This window comes from Schistosoma mansoni, chromosome 6 (assembly GCF_000237925.1).
Source record: "Schistosoma mansoni strain Puerto Rico chromosome 6, complete genome".
In the NCBI taxonomy this organism is placed as follows: Eukaryota; Metazoa; Platyhelminthes; class Trematoda; order Strigeidida; family Schistosomatidae; genus Schistosoma; species Schistosoma mansoni.
The window spans coordinates 2,688,440-2,716,170 of record NC_031500.1 but is presented as its reverse complement, the minus strand read 5'-3'; the positions used below and the strand labels follow the sequence as shown (position 1 = coordinate 2,716,170).

Genomic DNA, 27,731 nt, shown 5'->3' with positions numbered 1-27,731 from the left:
GGTCAGTACCAATGCCGAAGACTATTTGTTTTGGGGATTTACTTACTGCTACAAGATGTTGTTAGGCTTAAAACGACTGATGGAACAAACCTTATCACATCCACTTTACATTCATCCAGGTGTATGTAATGTTGAATCAATTACTTGTGTTTTCAGCATGTAAAGATTAGCCTTGAAATCTTTTTTGTGTAACTTAAAAAACATTCGATTTTGTATATCTGGACTTAAGAATCTGTTGATTAATATAGTTCAGGATATTAAAGGATCACTCAATGACTGAAACATACTATAATAACAAGATTTAATATTTGGATACTAGGTTGCATACAATAAGGTTTATTTCTCAGAGAACACTAATAACAATTTTTGTTTATGTATTTTGATTACAGAGTGGCGATTATCGACCTTTGTACCATACTTGTCCATGTTTGCTGTTTCCGCGTTCGCTCTGCTGTTTTCCGTCGTTGTACATGCTTTAGTGGACAAAATCGCGAAATGTTTAAACCCTTTTCGTCATGAACTGTCTGCAAATCAAGAAGCAAAGCCAAAATATGTTCAGAGGCAGAATTTTATTTGGCAAAACACGTGTGTATCTTTTGTGCACGCACTCGTATCAGGGATTTGGTCCTTATCAACGTAGGTATCTCGAGTAGTAACTCATTTTTTCTAGGTTCTACTTCGAACCCGACTTCTTAACCGACTTGATAAACTTGTCTACAGGGCGATCTATTTCCCTGGTATCCTACTCTCTTGGTAGTGTGGCTTGTTCCTTCATATGCTTCAGGTTACTTCATCTTTGATTCCGTACATATGGCTATCCTGCATCCTTATCGGTCCACAGCTGAGTTGTTAGTGCATCACTTTGTCGTAAGCATGCGTATTCTTAGTCATTTGTAGATATTTTTATGCTTCTCATCTGCATTATTATCCGGGAACTATATTGGGTATGCTGTTGTTTCGCTTCTTCCTGAAGTTAATTCAATCTTCTTGCACTTGCGAAGGGCAATGAACTATCTACATGTGCCCAAAAGAAATCCCTTCTTTCGTGCCACTTGTTTGTTAAACATCAGTGAGTTTACGCTCTATAGTCGATCTTGTAAACCTTGATTTTTACACGATATTGTAAGCAGTGACTTTTATACCTGATTTTGCAGAACATCTTGCACAAGTTAGTATTAGCAACTGGAGAATAATAAATCTCAGGCAAGAAAAACTCAGATGAAATTTCATTTAAAATCCAACGAAAACTTATAAAATTCAAGCATCACGTGGATCACATACCATTAACATTTGGCTTTTAACATTCCATTGTCAATCGCCGAAGTCGCCCTATCACAACTTACTTGTCGTCAGGTAGGTGGTGGCCCGATATTCTTGTAGATAGTTCTCATTGTACAAGATAAAATGCCGGAAACAAAACTTCAGTCCAAAACTATTAAATCTTACTGCTTAGAATGATCCCTCAAATAACCAGTTCTAGGAAGACCTTTTCCTTAAATTCATCAGCTTGGCTTTTAGTAGATTCTGAGACTCATTCGCTCTACAAGATCTGACAACATCCCAAAGGTTTGGTACTCAATAGTAAAACCACAAACCTTAAGTTTCATTCATCTAAATACTTCCTGAATTTGTATCTTATTGATAACTAGAGTGTTGAATGAGATGTTAGCTGCGTTTTGGGGTGCTAAAGGTTAATATTTATCTCTAAACCACTATGCATCGACAAATGAAATAGACACTAAATGAATTAAAGTAAAATGTATTTCTTGATGGTTAACTGCCTAGTTTGCAAAACAGAAACGGATTTTTAGTTAGTTCTCAATAGTTTTGATTTACTCTTATTATCACGAGTTTCCGCTTTCTTGACCAGTCCATTAGTTAGTAAATATATACAAGTCTTATGTCACTACCTGTCCTTCAGCTGGCATCAGATTTAAATGTCTTGGCTCATAAGGTACATCGCATGTTTCACCTCAAACAGGTTCTACGACCTTGACTGATGCATCGTTCATTAATCATCGTTTCACTTTAGTTTTGTATACTCAGTAATCTGAACATCCAAATGATGATGAGAAGATAAACACATTTTTCCTGTCTGTTTAGTGAAACAAATTTTCTAGCCACTTCAGAAAACATGTTCGCCGCTTTTGTTATAAATAAACTTAATTTCGGACTAATGTCGAAAGAATATGTCTAAGCGATCTGACGCGAAAGTGGAGTTGTTCGAACTGGCCGTGAACTCTTCAACAAACACTAATAATTACTACTTAAAAATATCAATGTTGTAGTAGGTCGATAAAGAAGTGGTAAAAGTACTAGGATCTAAAACAGTTGACTCTACAGGATGTACCTTCGGACATTACAGGGAGACTCATATGGGATCTGTCAACTTGAAAGCCGTACCTGGGGATTTCACAATCTGTATAGTGCATAATTTTCAAAAAATCCGACGATATATCATACATGTTACTGTTAAGTTGATTGCTCACAAGCTTGTTTGGTTAACTATGAATGGAGACCTATGATATCGAACGAGTTATGCATACAATATCGATATTTAGAAGTCTACCAATACTGCGTTTCCTCCACAAAAATATCCCACCAGATGTCAGGTTCAACCACGTATACATTAGTATTATACCGTTACAACCGTAGAATATGTACATACAAATAATAACTTGCCTTACCGAATTTAATAATACTCATTGAAAGATATGTTGACCACAATAGTCTCGGATGTTCACCGAACACTGGATGTCTGCCTTTCCGGCTTCATCAACCACCATAATTGACAAGGGTCCTCATTTCAAAAGCCGATTACTTCCATAGCGCACAGTCTCCTAGCTCTTAAAGAATATAAACTATTGTTTAATATTCTGTCTTAAAGGAAACGAGGTTTCATTTGCAACTCAACACTTGTTTGGTATTTACAAGTGTTGACCACAGGTGGAGTGCGATACTTCCTTCGTAATTTGAATAGTACATCATTGCTTCCTCCCGGTTGTCTTCTCTTGTGTGTGTAAAAAAACATTGTTCCATAAATCTTCGTATTTTGAACCTTGGTTTCTTACTGTCTGACGGCAGATGAGCCAGCAGTGTTCCGATCTTGAAACAGTTTGAAATAATTATGAACAACTTCACTTTCGTGTCAGATTGGTTGAACGGGTTATTCCAGCAATGCCTGTACGGTATTTTAATTCAGTAATTTGACAGGTACATAGCTTCATATGTCCATTGTGAATATTTTCTGGCCATCTAAGAGTAAAATATTTCTAAACTTTTCTGCTGTTCGTAAGTTGTTTCAATAATATCTTTGCAGGTTCATTCATTGTGTTCCGTTTCATGGTATTATCTTGGATGACTCGTTGGATCGTCATTAATCGGGATCGAGTTCCATTCGGATACTATTGCCTTGGCTCAGTTGGCCTTGCCGTGTTAATGGTTATGAATATTGTTCTGTTTATCCGGGTTGTTTACGCTGATTTCCTAACAAACAATACAGTTTCCAGTGCAGCGTTGTTGGTTTCTGCAGCTGGCTCCGGTACAGGTGCACCTGGGAAACCTCATCTGTCAGTGCATTCATCTTATGTTTCTGCACACTAAAATGATTACAAATGATCCTGTCTTTTTATTTTGTATACCGTATAGTTTTTTTTTTAAATTCAACTTTTATGGCAAACAATATTTCGTCCTGTCGTCTATGTAAATAAACATTATGGGGCCTGTCAATTAAATTAGCTAATCATTTGTCCGTATTTTGAATTTTTAAAGTAATTGTTAATTCAACCTGTATTTTTATAATTCTTTTTCAGTGTATTATTAGTCCGTATTATGACTCCGTTTTATCTGTGATATTACTTCAATACTTCCCTATCATTTTTACTTTTTCATTGTTCGCCTATGTGTCTGCAAGTTTTATGTAGTATGCTTATTCACTAACTGTGGTCAGTAGTTGCAGATTTAGGAATAAGAGTTCATACTATTTTAGGGAGATTTGATATTAATGTACTTTTTGTTTTGATATTTTCTATATTACAAAATTCCGTCCTATAAATAATGAAAAAACTTATACATAACAAACGTTCATTTTGATTTTGAATTAGTTATAATTCCCGATTACTCTATTGATTAGATTTATCTGTTGTTTTACCTAAACTTGCTAGGATGTTATATCCTTGTGATCTAATTACCTTATGATCGAGTAATCAGTAGTAGAATTCAAAGTATGTAGTTAGTACATGTTAACGATTATGCTAACAGGTGATTGTTACCATCTTCCTACCAAAACCTTATTCTAGGTATTATCTATCACCGTCAGTGTAGCATCTGACAAATGTTCATCAGTCTAAGTTCCTAAACGTTAGCAGAGAGAGAGAGCAGCTTAGTAAAGTGAGAAACAGGAGATGGATGGGTTTCAATTCCAACGGAAATGTAAACACGAGAAATTCGATTAAAAAGAGACAAGACTGAATAATAAAAACGTAGAAATGATAATAGACTTACAATTTAAAGGCGGATACAGAATGAATTAAACAGCGACCGATTTTTGACCATGATCCCAGACATCCGCAACCATTGATTAAATCCATTGTAGATGTTCCAGCTAGCAAGTTCGCATCTAGAGTGTTACTACAGTGAATCCCTCTCATAAATGTGTGTTAAGAATGCCTAACTCGTACGAGAAAAGCGTATGGACACAGATGTATCGTTTATTTTTTGTAAGCTTAAAAAATATTCTGAGAGTTAACATATTAGTTCTTTATGGGATTCCACCAAAATGCATTAAAAAAGAAAAATATAAAATTGACCGGCTCCACTGAACCCACCCAACATCGAAGCAGCACACACGGACCTACCAATCGATGTTGGCCCACCTACAATGGAAGAGATCAGCATGAGCATTAGACAAATAAAGAGCGGCAAAGCAGCAGGACCAGACAACATCCCAGCAGAAGCACTGAAAGCAGATGTTGCAGCAACTGCAAAGATATTCAACATTTTCTTCGGCAAGATTTGGGATGAAGAACAAGTACCAACAGACTGGAAGGAAAGACTTCTGATCGACTACAGGGGCATCACTCTTATCTCAATACTAGGAAAATTCTTCAACAGGGTATTGTTAAACAGAATGAAGGACTCTGTAGACGCCCAACTTCGAGATCAACAGGCTGGATTCCGTAAGGATCGATCGTGTACAGACCAAATCGTAACTATACGGATCATTGTGAATCAATCAACTGGATGGAACTCATCACTCTACATCAACTTCATTGACTACGAGAAAGCATTTGATAGTATAGACAGGACAACACTATGGAGGCTTCCTCGACACTACGGCGTGCCTCAAAAGATAGTCAATATCATACGGGATTCATACGATTGATTAAACTGCAAAATCGTGCATGGAGGACAACTCACTGACTCGTTTTAGGTAAAGACCGGTGTCAGTCAAGGTTGCTTACTCTCACCCTTTCTCTTTCTCCTGGTGATCGACTGGATCATGAAGACGTCAACATCTGGAGGAAAGCACGAGATACAGTGGACAGGTAGGATGCAGCTGGACGATTTAGACTTCGCAGATGATCTGGCTCTTCTATAGGATAGGATACATATAGAGGAAAGCACCCAACTGCGTTACAAGGCAAATCCTCACAGGTAATCGTGAGGGTCAAAGGAGAAGAGGAAGATCAAAGAACATATTACGCCGAGAAATGGAGACAAACATGAGAAAAATAAACAACAACTGGATAGGAGTATAAAGGAAGGTCCATGACAGAGTGGGTTGGAGAAGGCTGATCGGCGGCTTATGCTCTATTGGGAGTAACAGGTGTAAGTAATTCCTCCTAAATAAATCAAATAAAGGGGATAGATTATTTTATAAAATGAACCCTGATCGACTAAGATTGTTGGGATTTATGTTCTCAATCTTCGTCTATCTTAACGTGGTTCACAAACCCTACAAAAATATTTGGTTGGAAAGCGCGAATAACCAAATCAAGAAATTAGGACCAATTCATCATTTCCTTCACTACTGATCTGAATCATGTATAACGATTTGGGTTCCCTATTTAGAATCCGTGTAACAACTTGACTCCACTACCATTTATTGGTTTCGATAATATGTTGCAATATCGGTTAGATACGTTCTTCATCCTATATTTAATCTCAGATAATAATGTTTGTACTTTCAAAGTTTTTATATTTCAATTTCAAGTAATTGGAAAACATTATTTGAGTAAATAACAATTATTTTTGATTTGTCACAAGGTTTTATATTGTAGTTAGAGAAATTCCGTTTGGTCTTTATGAATTGCTTGATCGGTATACATATATATATATATACTCATTTTTCTCAGTAAAGTTGAAAAGCTGACTGAGAAACTACTGGAAATATGTATTCGTATCCTCCAGTTGTACATTCACTAGATTGCTTTACTTGTCTTTTTTCCTTACCCCTCCGACCATCATTATTTTCCATCTAGGTCTTGTTATCGTTTTTATCCACCAATTGTGCTGATAATAATCCTAAGGCTCGGATTAATATACGGTTTTTCCTGGTCTTACTTTGTATCGGTGCCTGTATGAGTCTGTTCTAGCTTTGGATAGACGAGTCATTTTAATCTTATTGGTTGTCTTGTAAACGAAGTTAAATAAGACCCTAAATTCACCAACGTCATTGTCATTATATTGGAGTTGATTTGCTGCTATAGCTATTTGAATCTTAGATAGAGAGAATCTTATATAGTGAATTGACTGAAATTCCTATACTGCTCACTGTTTTAGACTATCCAGATCGATTGTTGTAGTTCGATTTAGTCACTCTTCTGTTTGTAATGAAGTTACTAGTGTGGGTGACATTCTAGACATGAGAATAGGTTATTTTCATGGCAACCACTTGTTCTTCATTAGTTTATTAACGCGTTATTCATTTTAATGAATAAATGAGTACGTGATCGATCGATTGAATTGATAAATCGGTAATCGTTGGCTGTTCGATAACCTCTATTTTCAGGCCCACATACTAGAAAATGTAATAAATAGCCTCTAAGTAAATATTCCTCAAAGAACGAGACATTTTTTTTCTCTAGTAACATCCATTATACTTAACTGAATTAAATAATTATAGCTGCTTTTAATACCTTAATCTTTCACTGTGAATTTGATCAACTAAAAATTACTACATTCTTTATTATAAACAGAGCCCCCAAATGCCCTGGTACGGCCGAGAGTGAGGAGAGTCCGCTCTCCCTCTCGAAATGCTCTCACATGGCCACGCGTATATAGCCTCTGAGAGGGAAGTCCCACTCACTGCCTTCTCGCACCACGGGTGTTGTTTACGAAATTGAGAGGACGAAAAGCGAATGTCCGGAGCTTTAACAGGGTTGGTGAACACGGAAAGTTCACATAGGGGAGTTGGAAAACCCTGATTCCAAACCAATGGTGCACATGGGCTCCAGTATCCTGAAGGAACGAATGGCGTATGAACCAATTGTTAGTCACCGGCTACCATGGGACTGTATCTCCTCACGATGCTCCACTGCCTTGTGGATCAGACCTTTAGGTCAAAGGCTTCGGGTGTGGTCCCCTAAGAAAACCATCTGCTTCAGTTTGGGCAGCATCACAGCCCTCACACAAATCAAATGATATTTGTGCGGCGCATATCTATTTGGTGCTTTATTGTACCGATATTTATGTGTTTAAATAAAATAAATAAAAAATTTCTATTTTGCACATTTGTTGACAACGTATAACTTTTCAACAACAACAATAATAATAATCATTAGTATGCAAACTGTCAATTTTATGCTATAAAAACTTTAGTAATTATTCATTTTATTTCTTGAATATGGTTACCATAATTAATATTTCCATAAATAAACTACGTTTATCAATCATGTTAAAATCATTTATCATCAACATTCTTGATTGATAATAGAATATTCATTGTAAAACGTGTATAAATAATTTGTAAAGAATCAATTCATTGCTATGTCCATTTAATTTTTGTGTGTCAAAATTCAATATAAGATAAACAAGATTATAAGATGTTCTGTACATCACCAATAGGATCAGATATTTAAAAGTCACTGATTGATGGATTATTTGAAAGTTTACAAAATAAACTTTTTGATCAGATTACAGTTATGTTTCTTCTTATGTAGCCATAATCAGTTCACTAGTATTGCAGAAAACAGAACACTAGTTGGGGACAATGGAAATGTATTCAAGGACAAATTGCAGACTATCTCATTAAGATCTGATAACCATACAGCAAACAGTTAATTTGCAAAATAACAATCAATTGTCTCAATCTTCACTGTTTCTTCTGTAAATATCAATCCATTTTCTCTAACTTCATTGTTTGTTTATGTATTTTCCTGCCAATTGCGCCTCATTTCAGTTCTTTCCTTATCGGTCTTCTGCTAAAATACATTCTATGTCTGACCATCACCATATACTACTTATGAGGATATAAATAGACCACACCACAGTATATCAGTATATTTTGCTAGTTTAATTTAGATTTTATAAATATGCTATCCATTTTACGAATACGGTGTCGGTTTTGAAATCTATGCGGTAAATAGTGTTACTACTATCATTGAAAAAATATGTGCCACGAAGTTAAGTACATAAATTTTCACTTTATTACTGAATTAAATTGAAAAAGAAGTGCGAAAAACACATACAGATCTAATTTCAGATGTGAGGGTAAATCGAATTAAAAATGTAACTAACGTGTACTAATCTACACCTTTCTTAGATTAGTCATGAACCAATATCTGGTAATTGTACCTTTGTCAAATATAATTACTATGATTTTCTATACACATAATTCTCTTTATTATCTTAAAAAGAGCAAAAATAAATATTGGTGCAGAATAATATGAATTCATTTTATTTCGTTACATTACATGATGGTGGGTGGCCTATGCTCCTCCACGAGGGGTAACAGGCGTAAGTAAGTAATTACATTCTCATCAGCTGTTTACAACCTATACTATTTTAAAATCAACGTTGTTACAGATATTGACATACTTATAATAAATACGAAGATGATTAGAAATGAATATGTGTATCATAATGTAGCGAAGATTCCAATAGAGTTGATAGAGTTGTAAAAAGTTTTGTTTCAGATAAATAAATAAAGTTTGGAAGAGAAAGTTCTAGAACATTGAAATCAGTCAGTCATATCTTTATCACTATTAATCTGTTTTCAATTGCTTCATTCCACAATTATCTAATATTTGTGAACTCTATGACTTCTAATCACCATTTCAATATTCTGGAATTTTCTTTTCCAAACTTTATTTATTTATCTGAAACAAAAAACGTTTTACGACCATATTAACTCTATTGGAATCTTTGGTACATCATGACACACATATACATCTCTAATCATCTTCTTATTTATTATAAGTATGTCATTATCTGTAATGACGTTGATTTTAAAATAGTATAGGTTATAAGTAGTTGATGAGAACGTGACAAAATAAAATGAATTCATATTGTTTAGCATCAAATATTGTTTTTGCTCTTTTCTTATCATGATTTTGTTTACATGGATCCATTCATTTCAATATGATTGATTTTTCTGTGGTACTCAATGTTTCTTTAAAACCATGTTGTTTGTACTTTTAAGAATTTAGTTCATACATCAATTAAGATATTTTGCTTAGCACGTTTAGTTGTTTATTTCAAATTTTGGTTGTTCCTATTTCATTGTACAAAAATTAGTGATGACTGACAATCTACGTAATGCCTATAAGAAAACAATAACATAAAACACATACTTTATAAAGTTTTCATTTCTCAATGTGTGTGTGAGAGAGTGCTTGTTTCCTGTTTGTCTTCGTGAAAAATTTTGATTGGAAAGAAACTCCGACTAATTTTTAAATTTTTGTGTCTCTTGATATGTTACTTTCATACAAATATCATTCACTTTAGCGGAATATCTTTCATTTCAAGTGTTTCTTACTGTAAAAGTAACAAATACATGAAGTCACTAGTGATTCACATTGGTTTTGTAAACAGATGACTATTGATAGCCAATGAAGGAAGATTAGTCGTAGGGGAAAGCTTACTTAGTTATAGGGGATAATAAGACTATTAAGATAACCCATTGTGTCATTGAATAAGCATAAGGAGCATTCAGCGAAGAAGACTTTCCGGTGAGACTATAATTTATGGGCGAACCAATCAAATTTAAGATAGTGGGTCTTGGATTTTGACGCGAAATGCATTCATCCACTTGGCTAAATAGCGTTTTTGGTATTATAGCTGATATCAGTTTGTGATGAGAACCCTAAATCTAGTTTCTAACTCCAACCATCAACTGTAAATCATGATTCTAATTCCTTACACTGCTTTATAACCCTCATTTGGTCCTAGTTATTAGGTCAACACTCAAGGTCAGTTTGGTGTCACTTAAAGGTCGTCCATAAATTATGGTCACGCCAACTTTCCTTCACTAGTTCAATACAGGAGCACCTAATCATCTCTGGACACATCGTTCCAAATGAGTCCTACTTCAAACTGATCTACACAATCAAAGGGAGGTCGGATCAAAAACTTATGCACTGTTGAGCCGTTGGGGATCCACTACCTAAAGCCAAAACTCTGAGTGTAAAAACAATACATCCAACCTCTCATCCTTCCTTGGCCCTGATACCCTTCCTTAGTATGTTTTGTTCTTGGTTTTTTATTATTGTTTTCCAATTTTAAACTGTAATTAGTTGTTATCATCCTTTAACAACTTTTCATGATTATTATTCAGTTATTATTATGACCATTATGTTTTTCGCTTTTCTTCATATCTGTCAAGTGGACAATTATATTTCATAATTCTGACCAGTCAATTATTTTCATCATTCTATTCTCCTGTAATCCCCTGGTTATTGCACAACCTCATTCGATATTTAGAGTTTTGAATCACTTTATGGTGCAATCTTTTCTATCAATCTATAGACATATATTTACCGCACAACTACAAATACGAATGTACAGGTCAGATAATAAGATTATAAAAACACAGTTTATAGATAACAATTTATTGAATATTCAAACGTGTTAAAAATTAGCCTAAGGGAACTATTATAATAAAACCGAAACTCTGGGTCTGAGTACTTTTGATAATTTAATTTTTAAGCGGCGCCAACTTCATGCATCCCTACAGTCTTTAAAATGAACATGAATGAATAATATTCTGTGATATCTCTATTCTCTTTCTGTTGGAATCAGTACTTGTATTCATAGCTAATGATATTTCTTTCGAAAGACCACCTGAATACCATAATTTTTGTTACTTGAATCAGTTAGTCATTTACAATCTAAGATCTGCCATTGATGTGAACTGGTCCAAGTCGACACGCTACATATCAGTAGCTATAAAAGAGAATTTTACAAGATAAAGAACAAAGAGTGGAAAATAATATTGATTGCTATAGAACGGTAAACTTGAGATACATAGTTTAAAAGGAATGAAAATGAAATCAAAATTTGGAAGTGAGGTCAAAGACTCGTTTGGATCTCCTACATCATATGTAATCAATTAGCATATATAAAAGAAATGGAAATTCAAAAAATTGTAGTTACTTGTTATGTCCAGATGAGAATAACGCATGGTAACTGTTAGAATCTATTTCTGGACTAGTACTATACATCTATCTTTTTTGTATAATTGTTAAGTAACTAAACTATTCGTATTCGTGTTCCTCTTATCATAAGCTTTATTTTGACCTATGAACTATTATTATACGATTTACCATTATTGAGTTATGTCCAGTCTATCGATTACTATCTCCCACATTCACAGCCACATTTGACTAAATTTTGTACAAACGTTATTTTCTATTTTATGGTACGATGTGGTCTGTCTGGTTGGTACATAAACCCAGTATGTTTGAAATAAATGATTCTTTTCTCAGAGGCTGCTATTGGTGTTCTGGATTTAACAAGCAGGGCTAGGCGGGAAGCAAGGACCGATAAGGACTCTGGACTGCTCGTACGGGTTTCATGAGTCACTGGTCCGGTTGATAATTCACCTTTTAGAGATGAAATGATATAACAATAATCTCAAAACATTTCATTTATAGTCAGATCAACATTTTTTCCAACTAACGTTAAGTTGATCTAAGAACCAATGTTCTACAGATATTTATCTCAACAACTCATTAAAGACAAAACACTTGTCTTTGACAAATATACCAACCGTAATGAACTTCAAGTCTTTAAATACATTTCGTAAAGCTGTTCAGCTTGGTTGGTTATAAAAATAGAGTATTTTTTATCAGCTCAACCTTTGAATAATCAGTTTCATTTGATAATTTGCTCAAAATATAGTGTAGAATTTCTTCGTACTCAATTAAATAACTCCTACATTGAATAGATGAAGAGCTACCTATTCATAATTTTTACCATAATTCATGTATATAAAAATCGTCAATTTACTTATGACCACTTTTATTAATTAACAGTTTTCATTTATTCTTTTCTCTACATAGTTTATATTGGTTTAAACTTATCTGTCATTTTATTTCATAACACATTTCATTCTTTTAATCTCTGCTTATTCTGTATTAACCTAGATTACCTTTCTTCTTAGCTTTTAACCTGTTTATATTATATATTTTTAGATCATAATTTGTTCAATTTTGATCATTGCCTGTTGAATGCAAACTCTACACCATATATTCAATTGAAAGCGCTTTGGATTAACCCGTTGTTGATATTGTTTGACTGAAATTTTGATCGGTCTTGATTGGCATATAGACATCCTGTGCGGTTTGTCTCAATATAGACATTATGACACAAGCTAATATTAGAATAGAGTGCAGCTAACAGTGGAATCCAACCGATGAGTCTGAAATAAGACGAAACGCGCAACCTGGATTTCATTGCTAGCCATATTACATCTATTTTATATCTACTCCATACAATAGTTCCAAAAGAAAAGTTTTTTTCAAACATAAATTTTCTCTGTTTTGTCTTTATTCTATAGGTGAATAATAATAGTTTTACTAACTGACAAACATCCATGTACATATTCAGTTATGTTGAATGACTTAGAAAATGTTATTTTATATGTTGACGAATTGTGATCAAAGTCATTTGAGTAGTTGATTTTGATTAACTGTCATTATAAATTTAATGATGTTAAGTAAATTAAATGTACAAATTATTGGCATAGATCTAACAATCAATTGTTTTTAGATTGTTAACTGAAATGTTTATTTTATTTAAACGCATAAATATTGGTACAAAGGGGCACCAGATATATATGCGCCTCACAAATCTCATTTGATTTGTGTGAGGGCTGTGATACTGCTCGGGTGCCCAAACTGAAGCAGGTGGTTTTCTTAGGGGACCACACCCCGAGCCTTCGACCTAAAGGTCTGATCCACAAGGCAGTGGAGCATCGTGAGGAGATACAGTCCCATGGTAGCCGGTGACTAACAATTGGTTCATACGCCATTCGTTCCTTCAGGATACTGGAGCCCATTTGCACCATTGGTTTGGAATCAGGGTTTTCCAACTCCCCTATGTGAACTTTCCGTGTTCACCAACCCTGTTAAAGCTCCGGACATTCGCTTTTCGTCCTCTCAATTTCGTAAACAACTGAAATGTATATCATATAAAAGGACAGAGTAAAGTTAAATGTATTTCAGTAGTATAAAATTTAGAATATCTGATAATTTCATAAGGATTTAGATATGAACTCGAATTATAAAATAATTTCCGATCCCTAATGTAGAATTATCATTGTCATTAGTTATTCATTTTAAAGAGTTATTAATTATATACAGTTAATCCAGTAAAGGACTCAAATAAAAATTAGACATAATTTAACTAGCTGTTGTAAATAATGATTTTTAATCAATCATTCGTAATATTTGATAGACCTTATCTCAGCAAACTAGAGCTGTTGGAATGGTTTAGGCTGACTAGTGAGAACTACATAACTTAAACTGATATTTTGTGATGCCATATGAACCATATACTGCTTTAATTAACTCTGGTATACACAAAACAGACTAGTAATTTTCTTAAAAGTGTTTTGTTCTGTGGTTTGGATGGCTTAATTGTGAAGATTTCATTGTCAGCATCAGCACATATTTCAATAATAAGAGAATTATTAGGACTTTTTCATAATATATAAGCTGATGGTTCTGTTGACCTAGAATTTGATTGTTGTTCACAGGTTTGTGGCCGTTGTTTGAATGTTTATTTTGCTGGTTCTCACCTCTGACCTCGCAGTTGATTATCCTTTATCTTGGTGGTTGATAAACTGAATCAGTTGATTAATACGTTACAATCGCTAAGCTTCTAAAAATTCCCGAGCCTTCTTTGCTGTCATGATAGATAATAAAAGTTTCATGATTAAACTATCCAGTTCAGAGGACAAAACACCTTTAGATCCTCATCCTGATATATAATCATTCTCTACCATGTGATCAGTTTTCGTTAGCGATAACTAACCAATTTATTTAGTGGCTAACTTGTCCTTTCTAGCATCTCATACTGCTAGTATTTCAAATCTTCTAGCTTTGAATAGCGCTGCTGTAATTATAATCGGTTATTTCAGAATAAATTTTATCTTTTCAGTTTGAGGTTGTGGAAATTGTTGAATTCCATTGAAATCATGAACCGATCAATATAAGACCACGATTGAAAACCTGGAAGCTCTGGACGGCCGCCCTGTCATAGTATGGGACTCCTCATTAGTGAGCTTCAACGATCCCGAACGTGAAAACTCGAGTCCAGGACCTTCAGTCTCGCGCTCAAACGCCTAATCTCTAGACCAGTGAGCCGACATCCAACAGTGCTAATGTTTAACTTTAGCCGATCCATTATCATCTCCACAACCTCAAACTGAAAATTGTCATGTGCTCACGCGAGACCGAGGGTCCTGATTTCGAGTCACACGTGAAGGATCGTGGATGCGCACTTCTGAGGAGTCTCCTACTGGGATGAAATGGCTGTTCAGTGCTTCCACGTTTTCAGTCGTGGTCTAACGCTGGTGGGTTTATGATTTCAACAAAGTTCATCTTAATTGAATGAGAAACATCTTGATTTTCGAGCGAATCATCAATCTCCGAAACTGATTGATAGAGTTCTCAATTCTCTATGGTGATACAGCTTTTGTTACTCCAAAAGACTATGTATCAACCCAGTACAGTTTAAAATGAATTACAGTGTTGAACTTACGAGGTTACTGTTACTAACAATATTACATCAAGATAAGAACACATAAATATAAACCAACCTTTTTCGTTCAACCCTAAACAAAAGAAATTGAAAGAACTATTTAATTATATATCAAATTCATTATTAGCGTTAACTAGTAACACTTTTCGACCTGTATACACATTAAGATGAGGCTTCAAGGTACTATCTAACAAAAGATATCCTGAAGAAAATATGTATCCGAAAATAAACTGTCCATTCATCCTCTATTAGATATCTTTTCTTCAGGTTAGGTCAAATCATAGGACCAAGAGAGAAGTGAAATAGTAAATTAATAATGACATTAGTTAATCATCATATTTTGTTATAAACTGATTGAGGTTGAATAAAGGAACTAATGTATTTTGGATAATTGATGACCTGGTCTCGTGACCACCAAGTACTCTAAAAGTTCTAGATTCAAAATAGTATCTGGTAGCAAGTACTCGATGATTTAAAAAAATCTCATCAAATACTCTCTTGCTTTCAATATTTTGTTAGCTGATGTCAATAAACAACGAAAATTACCTTTGTGTTTGTCAGTTATACTTTGGAAAATTTTTAGTTTTAATAAAAGCAACTAATTTCTTCATTCGATAAAAATATTGTCTCTATGGTAAAGGTTCAACAACCTTTCCAATCATTTTTTATAATAGAAACGAAATGTCATTCTGTACTCTCTATGATTAAAATTCGGGATCACGAGCTGATCCTAGCTAGACTGATGTTAAAAACCTGGAAGCATTAGATGGTTATTCCGCCCTAGTATAGGACTCTTTAGCAGTATATATCCACGACTTCGTATCCAAGAATTGAACACAAAATATTCGGACTCCAGCTCTAATGGACCTATGATCCAGGATCCAAGTGTACTAATGTCACTCCTTTCCTTCCATATTTACATTGATCCTCCAGCTAATATCAGTTCTTGATTTCAAAACTATTAAAATTATATCATCAAAAAACTCCACACTGATCAGAATCATTTGTCCACTAGTGACTAACTTTTGTATACCATTTCTGGAGTTCTAGTGGGAAGCTGTGACTAGTGGTATTGTAAAATGTCGGGTGAGATATTCATCTACCGCAAGCAGTGGATAATAGTAGCACAATATCATGAATTGAATGAACTTAGACATTAATATGGTTGGATTCACTGTTGGATGCCTGCTCAGGGCATGAGACCTAAGGTCCTGCGTTCGAGTTTCGGACATAGAATCGTGAATTTGCATTGCTGAAGAGTCCCATATTAGGTCAAGACAACCGTATAATTCCTCCAGGTTTCCAATGTTGGTCTAGCTAAGATCAGTTCATGATTTAAAATCTATGAAAATTCTATCATCACAAAACCCTACACTGATAAAGTTCATATTATGTAAATTGTAATAAAACGAATTGATTGACATTTTAACTATATAGTTAAGATGTTAATAATAATAGTTGTCATGGTAACGACAATCTACCCAAGAACATCAACATAAATGTGAATTTAGTTTCTCATCTTATACATCTATTTAATGATTATTAAGTTTATCTGTACGAACAAATAACTAATTGTCATTTATGTATTTATTCATTAATATGTAAATGTTTTATGATTGTGATTCTAATAAGAATGTGTTCAGTAGTCATATATTATTTCATGTCTATTTGAAAATAAAAATAGGTCATACAGCTGGATTTGTTTATTAATAAGTATAAATAAATACTAGTTAATTTTTAAGCCAAGTTTACCAGTGGCTAGCACGGGATTTGGCGACACGCTTTTCTTCTTATTTGGGACTCGTTATCTGAATGAACCTGTACCTCAGTGCCGGTTTTTACTACTGAACTCGAATTTAGTCTGTTTTGTTTCAAATGCCGAACAAGTTATCCACTTAGCTACTGAGTTCAGGTAACCATCAGTTTGTTCAATGAGGATGAATTTATTTGTAAGCTTTTGAATCTTCCTGTTGTTGATGCTAACGACTGCAAACGACCAGTGTTTTTTAACATATATGATCCTGTGCGAACTGTATCAGAATTGCCGTTAAGTTACAGGCGTTTTTAAATCAAGTTTGAATATCAACACTAGAATGTAGGATTAAACGCACGTCCTGAATTCCCTTGCTAGCCACTAACAAACTTTGCTTAAGAACCAAATAAATATTTAGAGCGTTTTTCTCTTATCACTGTTACTTCCATATTATTAATAAATAGAATTATATCATTAATTAGGAGAGACCTCAGCAGTATATTGACATTGTTTTTACTTGACTTTTACTGTGTAGTTATTTGGTTTAGAATCTGAAAGTCATTTTATGGTTTGTCCCTGTGCTATCCATACACTAGATAGCTTTATTAACGAATATAAACTTAAATATTCGCCATTTTTGTGGTGAATTAACACGGTATACTGTCGTACTTGATAAGAGTTTTCATAAACTAAAAACAGAAAATAAGTATTAACATTTTTCCGTTTCAGAATTTAGGAAACTGTTCCATGATTTTATTGAATGTAATGTGAATTCTTAACTGCACCAAGAATATGGTATTGTACACAGTAACATTTACGCCAGATTCAACGCAAAAAGTAGTTTCATGTTTTTCTACTATATATTGACATTGCTGTGTGCTACAAAGTCTTAATTTTAGGTCTCTGTGTTTATTGGATTAAACGAACTGATACCAGACGTAAGAAACCGAACTCAGTTTTAAAAAAAATATGAATGCAGGCATCCACTTTTCAGTAATCATGCGTTAACTAAACACAGCCTAAAGACATATATTTGTATGCAAATAAATAGGTTTAAACTATCTGTTTTATTGTTACAGCCCTAACTTCTTTCATATTCTGACATCATCATTTATTTTGATTTCATTTCATTATTTGTCACCAAGGTACAAGTATATACACGGTGAATAACATAGAACTACCTGTTGTCCACACACAATGACTTAGGAGTCATCGTTAGCATAGGCCTAAAACTTACTGCACACTTCCGTGCGATGGCTGCCAGAGGTTTTGGAACCTTATGGTTAATACATAGGGCATTTAGCCATGTCTATACTAAAATCTTTCTGACTTTGTATACAGTAATTGTTCATCCTAAACTCGAGTACTGCATTCAAACGCCTAGCCCCAACCTAAAATGAGACAGTGAGTTGTTGGGAAAGGTTCGAAGAACCACAACTGAGTTGATTCCCAGGGTAGCTAAACTTCTGTATGATGTTAGACTGGCTAAACTAAACCTATTTACATTGTCATATAGAAGAACTAGAGGCGACTTGATGAGTTTTTAAGTTAGTGATAAATTTACATCTTATATGCCTCACTTTTCTTGTCTTCCAAAACAGAGAATTTACTAGGACATTCTCAAACAGTTCACAAGCCTAGAATAAATTACTATCAGTTGACTATCGACTTTCTCATGGAATCACCAACGAATGAAATTCATTACCTGAACACGTGATTGAAGCTCCATTTGTTGATGGTTTTGAAAGAATGTTGGATCAACTGAGAGACCGCCATTGCTAAGACTAACACAGGCTACTGTTATAACGGTCCATTTTCCTTTTTACACGAATGGAACGTTAATTTACCTCAGACGAGTATCTACACTAGATTCCCTCCCAGTGTTTACTCTACTGGACTTCAATACAACTCAAAATTAGAACACATTATTAGCCTGACTAGAACATAAATATATTTCCATACCAAACCGACACAATCGAACAACGAATGGACAATCAATAAATAATAATTAATAAGGATAGGAGAATATATAACTCATCTGACACTTGTCAGACTATCTACAAGTCTGACTAACCAGACAATCAATCATTATCATTCTTGCCCACACATCAGCTACCTAGCCTACTTTCCTTTCCGAACTGAAACTAATTTATTGACCTTTATTCATCTTTAAATAAAATGGACTCTCGTTTCGCTCTATTAATTACAACAAACTAAAGAAGATAATGGTGGACGATGGCGCAATTTCATGGATTGGTTGAAGTTAGGCATTAACACCGTTGGATGCCGGTTCAGTGGTCTAGAGGTTAAGCGTTCTTGCGCGAGGTCATAGGTCTTGGGTTCGAGTCCCGCGTCAGGAGGAAACGGATGTTTAGTGCTCCTAGGTTTTCCATGGTGGTCTAGCTTTAATTGACTTATTAATTCAACCACTAAATTACTATAATATCCACAAAAAACCCTTCTGAAAATATATAACTACCATTTATCCTCGTAGGATACATTAAAACAAAATTGAAAACAATCTACTTTCATGGTGCAAAGACAACAGAAATACATAATAAGGAAAAAGTCTCGAGATACAAGAATATTGTTTTTCTCAGTGACGTAATGACTTCTTATCAGTTCTCATGATTGTTCTTAATTAAACATGATGTAAAGAACAGTATATTGCTTTATCTTTTTCGACTGTTCCCCTACTGCTTTCTTCTTCTTCTTCCTCTTTTCTCTCTCTTATATCCACTTATTTTGTTACTTAGTTACTTATCTCTCGTTTGTCTACTAATGATAATAATAATAATAATAATAACCATTAACATATGCTGTAATAAAATTATTATCATTATTTTGAACAATAGTTTAGTCGCTTATTTGTTGACATAAGATTAGTGATTACTTTGTTAAAATGTCAATTTTTACCATATGTCGTTAAATTTCGGATAAAACAAAGAGATATTTGAGAAAAAAAAGATGAAGCGATAGAGACCAGTTGATTTAGTTTAACTCAATATTCAGTGGTTCTTTTCTTTAAAAAAATAAGAGACTATTATTTTAAGTAAATTAAAGTAGTGTGTTGGTCGGCTGATAATCTGTATTCAGTGCTGTTCTAGCCAGGATAATCTAGCCAAAAGAGTCATGAATCAGGCCATTTGATTAACAATGAGTTGTAAAATTATAGTATTTAGAAATAATGTTAGTGGAGTCTTTGTGACTTTCGAGATTAGAGATTTAATTAATGAATAATTAATGAGACGAGTAGCTCAGTTTTATCTATGAAATTCATTCAGGTTCCAGGCTAATGCATTCAGCTACACTAGGGTAGGATGACTTGTTGTGTTGTTGACTATTCTGATCTGATCATGGTTACAGTTTGCTTAGACAAATAGATATCATTAAATGATTCCAGTTTTGTCGATATGCTTATCGTTATAATCAGACTAACTTATTCATATTTCATTGTCTTTATTACAGTGAAAACGTTTCAGATCTTTACAACTGAACTGTTGAAAAAATCAGGATGTGAATTTGAAAAATTTATTCAATGAATATTTGACTAATACCAGGTTTACACTGAAAACATTTAGATTATTATTTTTGGGAATCAATTTCTGCTACGTACATATTTAAATCTCTCTGAATCATTACCAGATATATTCTAACCGATAAAAGTGACTTAATAAATACAGTTTCGTGTACATATCTCCGAAGCACACGGCTTTCGAGTTGCAGGGATAACGATACTAGCCGGACGTCCAAATTGAAAAAGACATTATGGGATTTGAAATTAAAGATCTGCTACTTTAATTATGAAGTTACTAGCGTAATATCATAATATCCAGTGAACTGAACGACAGTCCCAAACTAAAATGAAATAACTGTCCAATTCACTCTGGATTTACAATATTTTACCAGTTGTCACTTAAAAAGAAAAGATGAGGCGATGAATCCTAGATTTAGAATATATGTATCATACAAAACGTACTTCGTTCATCCTGTGTTGTAAATATGTATCCTTTTCTTTGTCCTATCGTTCAACACAACGTTTTGCTACCGTAATCTGTTTAGCAGTCAGTGTCAAAAACCATTGGTAATGTCTTAAATGATACTCATAAGCTATTATCCTAGTCTTAAGTAGTATTTTCAATAAATAGAAACTCATCGCCGCAACAGGACATGTGTTATCTTTTAATATTTCCACAGGTGAGTGAAACATAAACCACTAGAGAAAGCTATTGTATTCGTTGTCTATTTATGCCTTTTATTACAAATCATTCTTTGAATAAAGGTAAAGAGAATTCAGCGAAGAAAAGTTTCTTTTCGATGAAATCAGTTACTTAAGCCGTACATTCGTATTTATAGTTTTATGAAAAATATATGTCTATAGAAGAATAGAAAAGATGACATCAGAAATGGATTCGAGACTAAATATCAAATTAGGTTACTCAATAATCAAGGGGTAAGGAAGGAGTATAAGGATGAAAATAATTTACAGGTCAGATAATTGTCCACTTGATAGATATGAAGAACAGCAACAAACATAAAGGTCATAATAATGGACTGAATAATAATCAATAACTTCAAAAGTCAATAATAATCAAATAAAAATGAAGAAAAAAGGAAAAAATAACCCAAAACATACCATTAAAGGGAATTAGATAAATGGAAGGATGAGAGATGTGGCGAATCGTTTATGCACGCAAAGTTCGGGTTTAAGTTCGTGGATTGACAATGCCTCAGCAGTGCATAAAATATTGATTCGACATCCCTTCGATCCAATTCCTTTTACCGTGTAGATTACTCTAAAAGAAGACTCTTTTGGAGCGATGTGTCCACAGTTGATTAAATGCTCCTGTATAAAACTAGTAATTGTTTTACATTCTCCTTTTAAAAGTCATGCCAGATAGTGTTCTGAGATGCATTTGGAAAGTTATCGCTTTGTGTGGCTAATGTAACCTGCCCTATATGAGCAAGTAAACTTATAAATACACATTGATATGGCCCAAAGCGGAAGTTTGTCCTTAACACATCCATGAATGGGGGCCCGGCTTAATAAAATAATACGGAGATTAGCTGCGTAGAACGTTTTATTCAAGAATTATGAAATCCGTTTATTTAAGATTTCAGCAGCTGTATCTCCTTTAAATTCTATTTTCATAAAAAGGGTTTGCTTTTGCTTTTTCAGGATGATGTCTAGGTGTTAAGTTGCTATCGATGAATCTAGGTAGATAACTATTCTCAAACAGAGTCTGTCGAAGTTGAAGTAGTTCTTTATCTATTGTGTCTGTAGAACATGTTCTCCAGATCCTTGAGGATAAAGAGTGAATCAAGTTCTTCTTTCTACTCAGTGAAACCCAGCTATGGAAATTCATGTAATGTCCATTACAGGTCGGTTTTCTATATATAGATCTCTGTAAAAAAAAACCATAAAGCATTCTTTTTAAACGGACATCAAGAAAATAAAATGAAAAATATAGATGAAATCTCTAAATTATTGGTCAAAGTGCCGAATTTTCTAAACTGGCCATGAAATAGTTAGCCAAGAGGGGACCCAATAGAAAACCAATTGCAACTCCATCTGTTTGTCTGTAAAACTCATCATTAAATCTAAATTCACGTTGGGTGTACATCATAGACGTAACTCTTTTAGATAATGTTTTGGGATTTTAATATCAAGGTTACTGTTTTCAATATAGTCACATAAAAAAGATATAGTTTCTGTGAGAGGAGCATTTGTAAAAAGAGAAGTGACATCCGATGAGATCATTTTTCTACCATTTTCATTGATATTTCTAATTGAGTCGACAAAATCAAAGGAATCAAGAGAGTTATATTTATTGATATGATATTTAACGGGTTGTAAAATATCAGTTAACCATTTAGCAATCAGATGGCATTATTCCATTCAATCATATCAGTTAGTATTCAGCTTCTGGGTCAGCACGCAATCATCCATAGCTTTCAACTCAATCTCTCTACCCTACCATAAAACTGTACAAAGCCACTCATATTTGTAATAAATATATTTTAGTGATACCCCATCGAATGGAAAATTGTATTTCTGACGTTTCGTGACCCAATGTATGTCTTTTCTTCAGAGTAAATAAATAGTATTAACACAAACATATAGGGAACAATGCAGAATATATTTGTTTCAATCAAAATCATAATATCAAACGGAATATACCCGCTGAACCAATCTTTCTTATCTTAAATAACAATAGGTCTGAACATGTAAATGTCATGTTATTTCGGTCGAGGTGATTCTGAATTAATTTGTGTATAAAGTGGGCATGAAAAATGTTTATATTTGTAATCTAAAGTAGTGGAGTTGAAATTGAGTGTGTGTATGGATTGTCTGAAATATGAATAGGGTCAAATATAGTTGCTTAGATGAACAGTCCAGGTTAGTTGAATAGTCAGGCCGTTTTTCTTATTGAGGACAGAGGGATTTAGCATTATGTGGAACGCTTTTTTATTTTCAGTTCCGGTGTGATTTGTTGGTCCATCATTAAAAATCTATAAAATCCTTCATAAAATAAAAGCCCTGGACTACTATTTAGTTATTCAAATAGAGTTTATATGAAAGTATTTATTAACCTGAAAGCTGACTCTTACCAATGTTTAAATTTTGTTATCTAGCTAAGTTTTCCAGATTTTTTTAAGAGATTAAAACATTATGAGTAAGTGACTCCAATTCTTTACTAACTTCCTTATAGTCAATAGTATAGTTTGGTTTTACATAAGTTTATGTTATTCACACGGTTCAATAAATAATAATCTGGTTCATTTAGTAATAATTGTAGGCATCTAAATAACGCTTCGTTTAATACTTCGGTGATGCATCATACAACTTAGGTCTCACCATAAATGATGAAGTATTATCTAGTTTACACATAGTAGTAGACTTAGGACTTAAGTATTCCAAGTCTCAACGTCTTATAGGTTACATAACTCGAAATCTTTTAAATAATGAGTCACGTATTTTAATGCACAAATTTTGTGTTCCACTACTACTAGAACACTGCACGTTTATTCTTAGTAGTGCGCGCCTAAAGGATAAATTAAAGCTGGAATCAGTACAGAGCCGATTTACACTTCGTATTCTTGGAACTGATTGTACCTTGACTTATAATTCTAGATGTAATAAACTTGAGCTCGATCCTTTATGGAAAAGGAGACTCAAACTAAATCTTATCTTTTTCTTCAAAATACTTAATAAACTATCCTTCACATACGGTCAAGTAATTCAATATGCAGAAACTTATAGTTACGACATCCATAACTCTCTGTCATTAGTGAAACAAACACATTCTAAATCGCTTCTCTTTATGAATAACTTGTAAATTTTCTAGACTCTGGAATAATCTACCACAATCTATCCGTAGTACAAAATCACTCCCATTCTTTGTTCTCTGCATTGATGCATACTGCTTCCCTGAAAATGCATTAAATATTCTAGCACCTGTAAGTGTATCCTATCCCACAAGTGAGATTATGGGAACTTTAAATGCTTAGCTATTCTTATTAGTGAATTCCCTAAGTAAAACCACTTACCTGCTGTCACTTTACGTTAACACTGTTACTAGCAGCCCTAACTCATTTGAATAATACCTAACATAAACAGTGGTAAACCTGACCAACATATTTTGGCAATCATTGCTTTGTTGTTCAGTGCCTTCTATTTTCATTTTACTTTCTCTAGTTGTAGATAATTATCATTAATTCGTTCTGGCACAGAAAATAACCTTAAATAACACCGTTCAGAAATCAACAGGCTATCCACTTAAGAAAAAATTAAAAGTTCCCTGCTGATGCGTTGGATTTCCGTAATACATGTCATAAATATACTACCTAAACAATTACTGAACTAGCAAACTTAAAACAATCTTATATCACATGTTTGTTCTCTACATCTAATGTTACTATTTATATCAAATTGATCGTACCTATAAACTGGCGTGAATTCTGTAATTATTATTTTCAGAACATATTATTATCATTGTTTACGTTATCAGCTATCAGGTCATATTGTAGTGAACAAAAACTCAGGTACGGTAAACCAATATATTGTTTTAAGCATAATTACACAATGCCTTTGTATCATTTGCATATCTCTCTTGAGGTTTCCCTTAGATACTCCATCATTCTTCCGATCCTGTTGTTATTCCGATTGCTCTGTTTTCCTTCATCTTCTCTTTATTTCATTTTTGTGCTGGTAAGCATTCCGCTTCCAATTCTTGCTATATATTACTTATATCCGTCCTCATATGTAGCGCACATCACAATGTCAGCTGATCATTTTATAGCCAGCTAAACGATATTTCAGTTCAAATAAATGAACTGTGAAAAGACATACATTTTAAACAATCATATTGCAAACATCATTGGTAAATAGTTTGGTGGATTTGCTTAAACTATGAGATTTATCAATAAGCACACGCGAAGAAGCGCAGACTATGGGGATTTTAATTATATATGTGCTAACCATATTATTTGTCTGATGTTGTTTTGAGAAATTGTCATTTGTTGCAAAATCTTGATAGATACCATTCATCAGCTTTGAAAGAAGTACATTCACTTTCAATAAAATAAAAACGTCAGCCTTTAATGTAAACTACAAACCGATAAATTTCCACATACTTCCTAAGCAAACTCAATCACATGGTCACTATTAACTAACTTCAGGAGGAAATACAGGGAGTTCAAGTGGCCAGTGATGTTTAAACATGTCGGATATGAGAAAAATATCATTAATGGCAATGTATAGTGGTTGAGCAATGTCATGAATTGATTGGAGTTTGAAATGCAAACTACTGAATTACAACTTGGTAATCTGACAGTCAGGTGCTTCCCATAAGTCCTGAAAGTCATTGGTTTGATACTTAGTATGGTAGTGAATGGGAATTCCTGAGAAGTTTTTTGTTAGTGTGGTGTATACTACTTATGTCTGTCTGCGTAATTTGTATGTAACCAGTCGAAAGTGGAATGTCTGTCAGAAGTTTGAGAAGATTGAAATGAAGAACGCAGAAAGGAAAACACGAAGAAATAGGGAATTGGAAAAAAGTGAAAGATGTAAAGGATAACTGATGGGAGATGTGCAAGTGAAATATTTAATGTATGCTTTTCATAATTTATGAAGACGATGTAGTTCTGCATTAAAAAGTAAACTGGTCTTCCTCACCTGAGTTCGTTCACTACGCTAGAGCTGAGTAGTTGTCCACTGTTTCCTGATTTTTAATGGTTGTCTGACTAAAATCATTCGGTCTTATAGAATACAAACTGAGTGGCCTTCAGGAAATTCCTACACTAAGAATATAATCTACTTTGTGAGTCATACAAGGAAAAACCTAATACTGGTACGTTTCGATCCATGAATTAATGATAATTTTTGCATATCTATTTAGATTAACTCCTTATAGTCATCTGTTAAACAAGTTTTAGGAATAAGTCTCAATGTCCTTACCGAAGTAGTTTTCTGATAATTTTGTACAACCTGGAGTTAGTTTTCATTAATAATACAGATTGCAAAAAGTGATTGAAGTTCGCAATATGTACCATTGGATATCGCCCCAGTGGTTCAACAGTATTGTGATCCCTGAGATAGTCGAATATCATAGCTTAAATCTCATATGAAGTCGTGGATGTTTACTCATGAGTGATCCCAAACTGAAGAAAGCAGCTATTTAGTTTCACCCTAGTTTTCATTAGTTATTGATTAAAGTCACTTTATTATCACTTGGGCGCATCGCACTAGTGGAAAATAGTTATTTACTGCCCCGATTTCATAGGTTTGTGATAAAACCTACATCCCGATTTATGCAATTACTAAGAAGTAAATATCTACTGGGTTCAGAGATTCAATATAAAAGTGATTAAATGAAATAAAATCGAATTTCTTGAAACTGAAACCTGGATAATTTTATATGAATAATTTCGAATATCGAGCAACCTACTGATTAACTAAACATTTAAAATTTAAGTTTACCATGGTAACCGGAAGACTTTTTTTAGATAATTTATACTGATTGGGTGTAAGCTAATTTGTATGAATCTCTTAAAAGTTTATATATTTCTCTCGATTTGTGTAGTTAAAATAAAAAAGATTATCAGTATGGGGTTGTGGAGATTGTTAAGTTTTTGATTGAGATCATGAATCGATTGATGTCAGACCACCTTTGAAACCCTGGGTTAGTTGAAGTTAGACATTAACATCATTGGATGCCGCCTCAGTGGTCTATAGGTTAAGCGTTCGCTTGCGGGGCTGGAGGTCTTGGGTTTGAGTCCCACGAGAAGGGTCGTGGATGTGCACTTCTGAGGAGTCCCACACTTGGATGAAACGGGCGTCCAGTATTTCTGGGTTTTCAATGGTAGTCGGACATCAGTCGATTCATGATCTCGATTGAAAAAAGTTTATTTTGTTAGTTGAATGAGATAGGTACCTCGAACTGAGATGATAGAAAAGTGAGATAAATATTAGTGTAATGGGGACAACCATATATATTAGAATGCAAAATTACAGAATCTTTTAGTAAAATCTGAGAACCATACAATAAATATTTCATTTGCAAAATAACCATCGATTGTCTCAGACTTCATTGTTCCTTCATTTACATATCAATCACTTTCTGGCCTCGTTCTCTTCTATTCAATATTCTCAACCTTCTACCTCCAGGTATTCCTCTTTCGATTGGTGATACATGCTACTTATATATATCGACATCAGTAGCACACACCACGCTGACAAATATGCATGAATTTAATATAGCCAAGTCTG

General features: G+C 33.9%; 1 protein-coding gene across 2 annotated transcripts; it reads left to right on the top strand.

Moving 5' to 3' along the window:
- Positions 1–424: 424 nt before the first annotated feature.
- Smp_002920.1 (hypothetical protein) lies at positions 425–4,077 on the top strand (the record flags this gene model as incomplete). 2 transcript variants are annotated; one of them, XM_018797948.1, is made up of 5 exons in its annotated part: positions 425–636; positions 671–753; positions 785–867; positions 898–1,069; positions 3,320–4,077. In XM_018797948.1, 5 exons carry the CDS (start codon positions 425–427, stop codon positions 3,601–3,603), a joined length of 834 nt encoding a protein of 277 aa, XP_018652938.1. In that variant the 3' UTR covers positions 3,604–4,077. The 2 variants fall into 2 exon arrangements, with proteins under 2 accessions (XP_018652938.1, XP_018652939.1); XM_018797949.1 differs by having other exon boundaries at positions 898–1,353.
- Between the last annotated feature and the right edge of the window lie 23,654 nt (positions 4,078–27,731).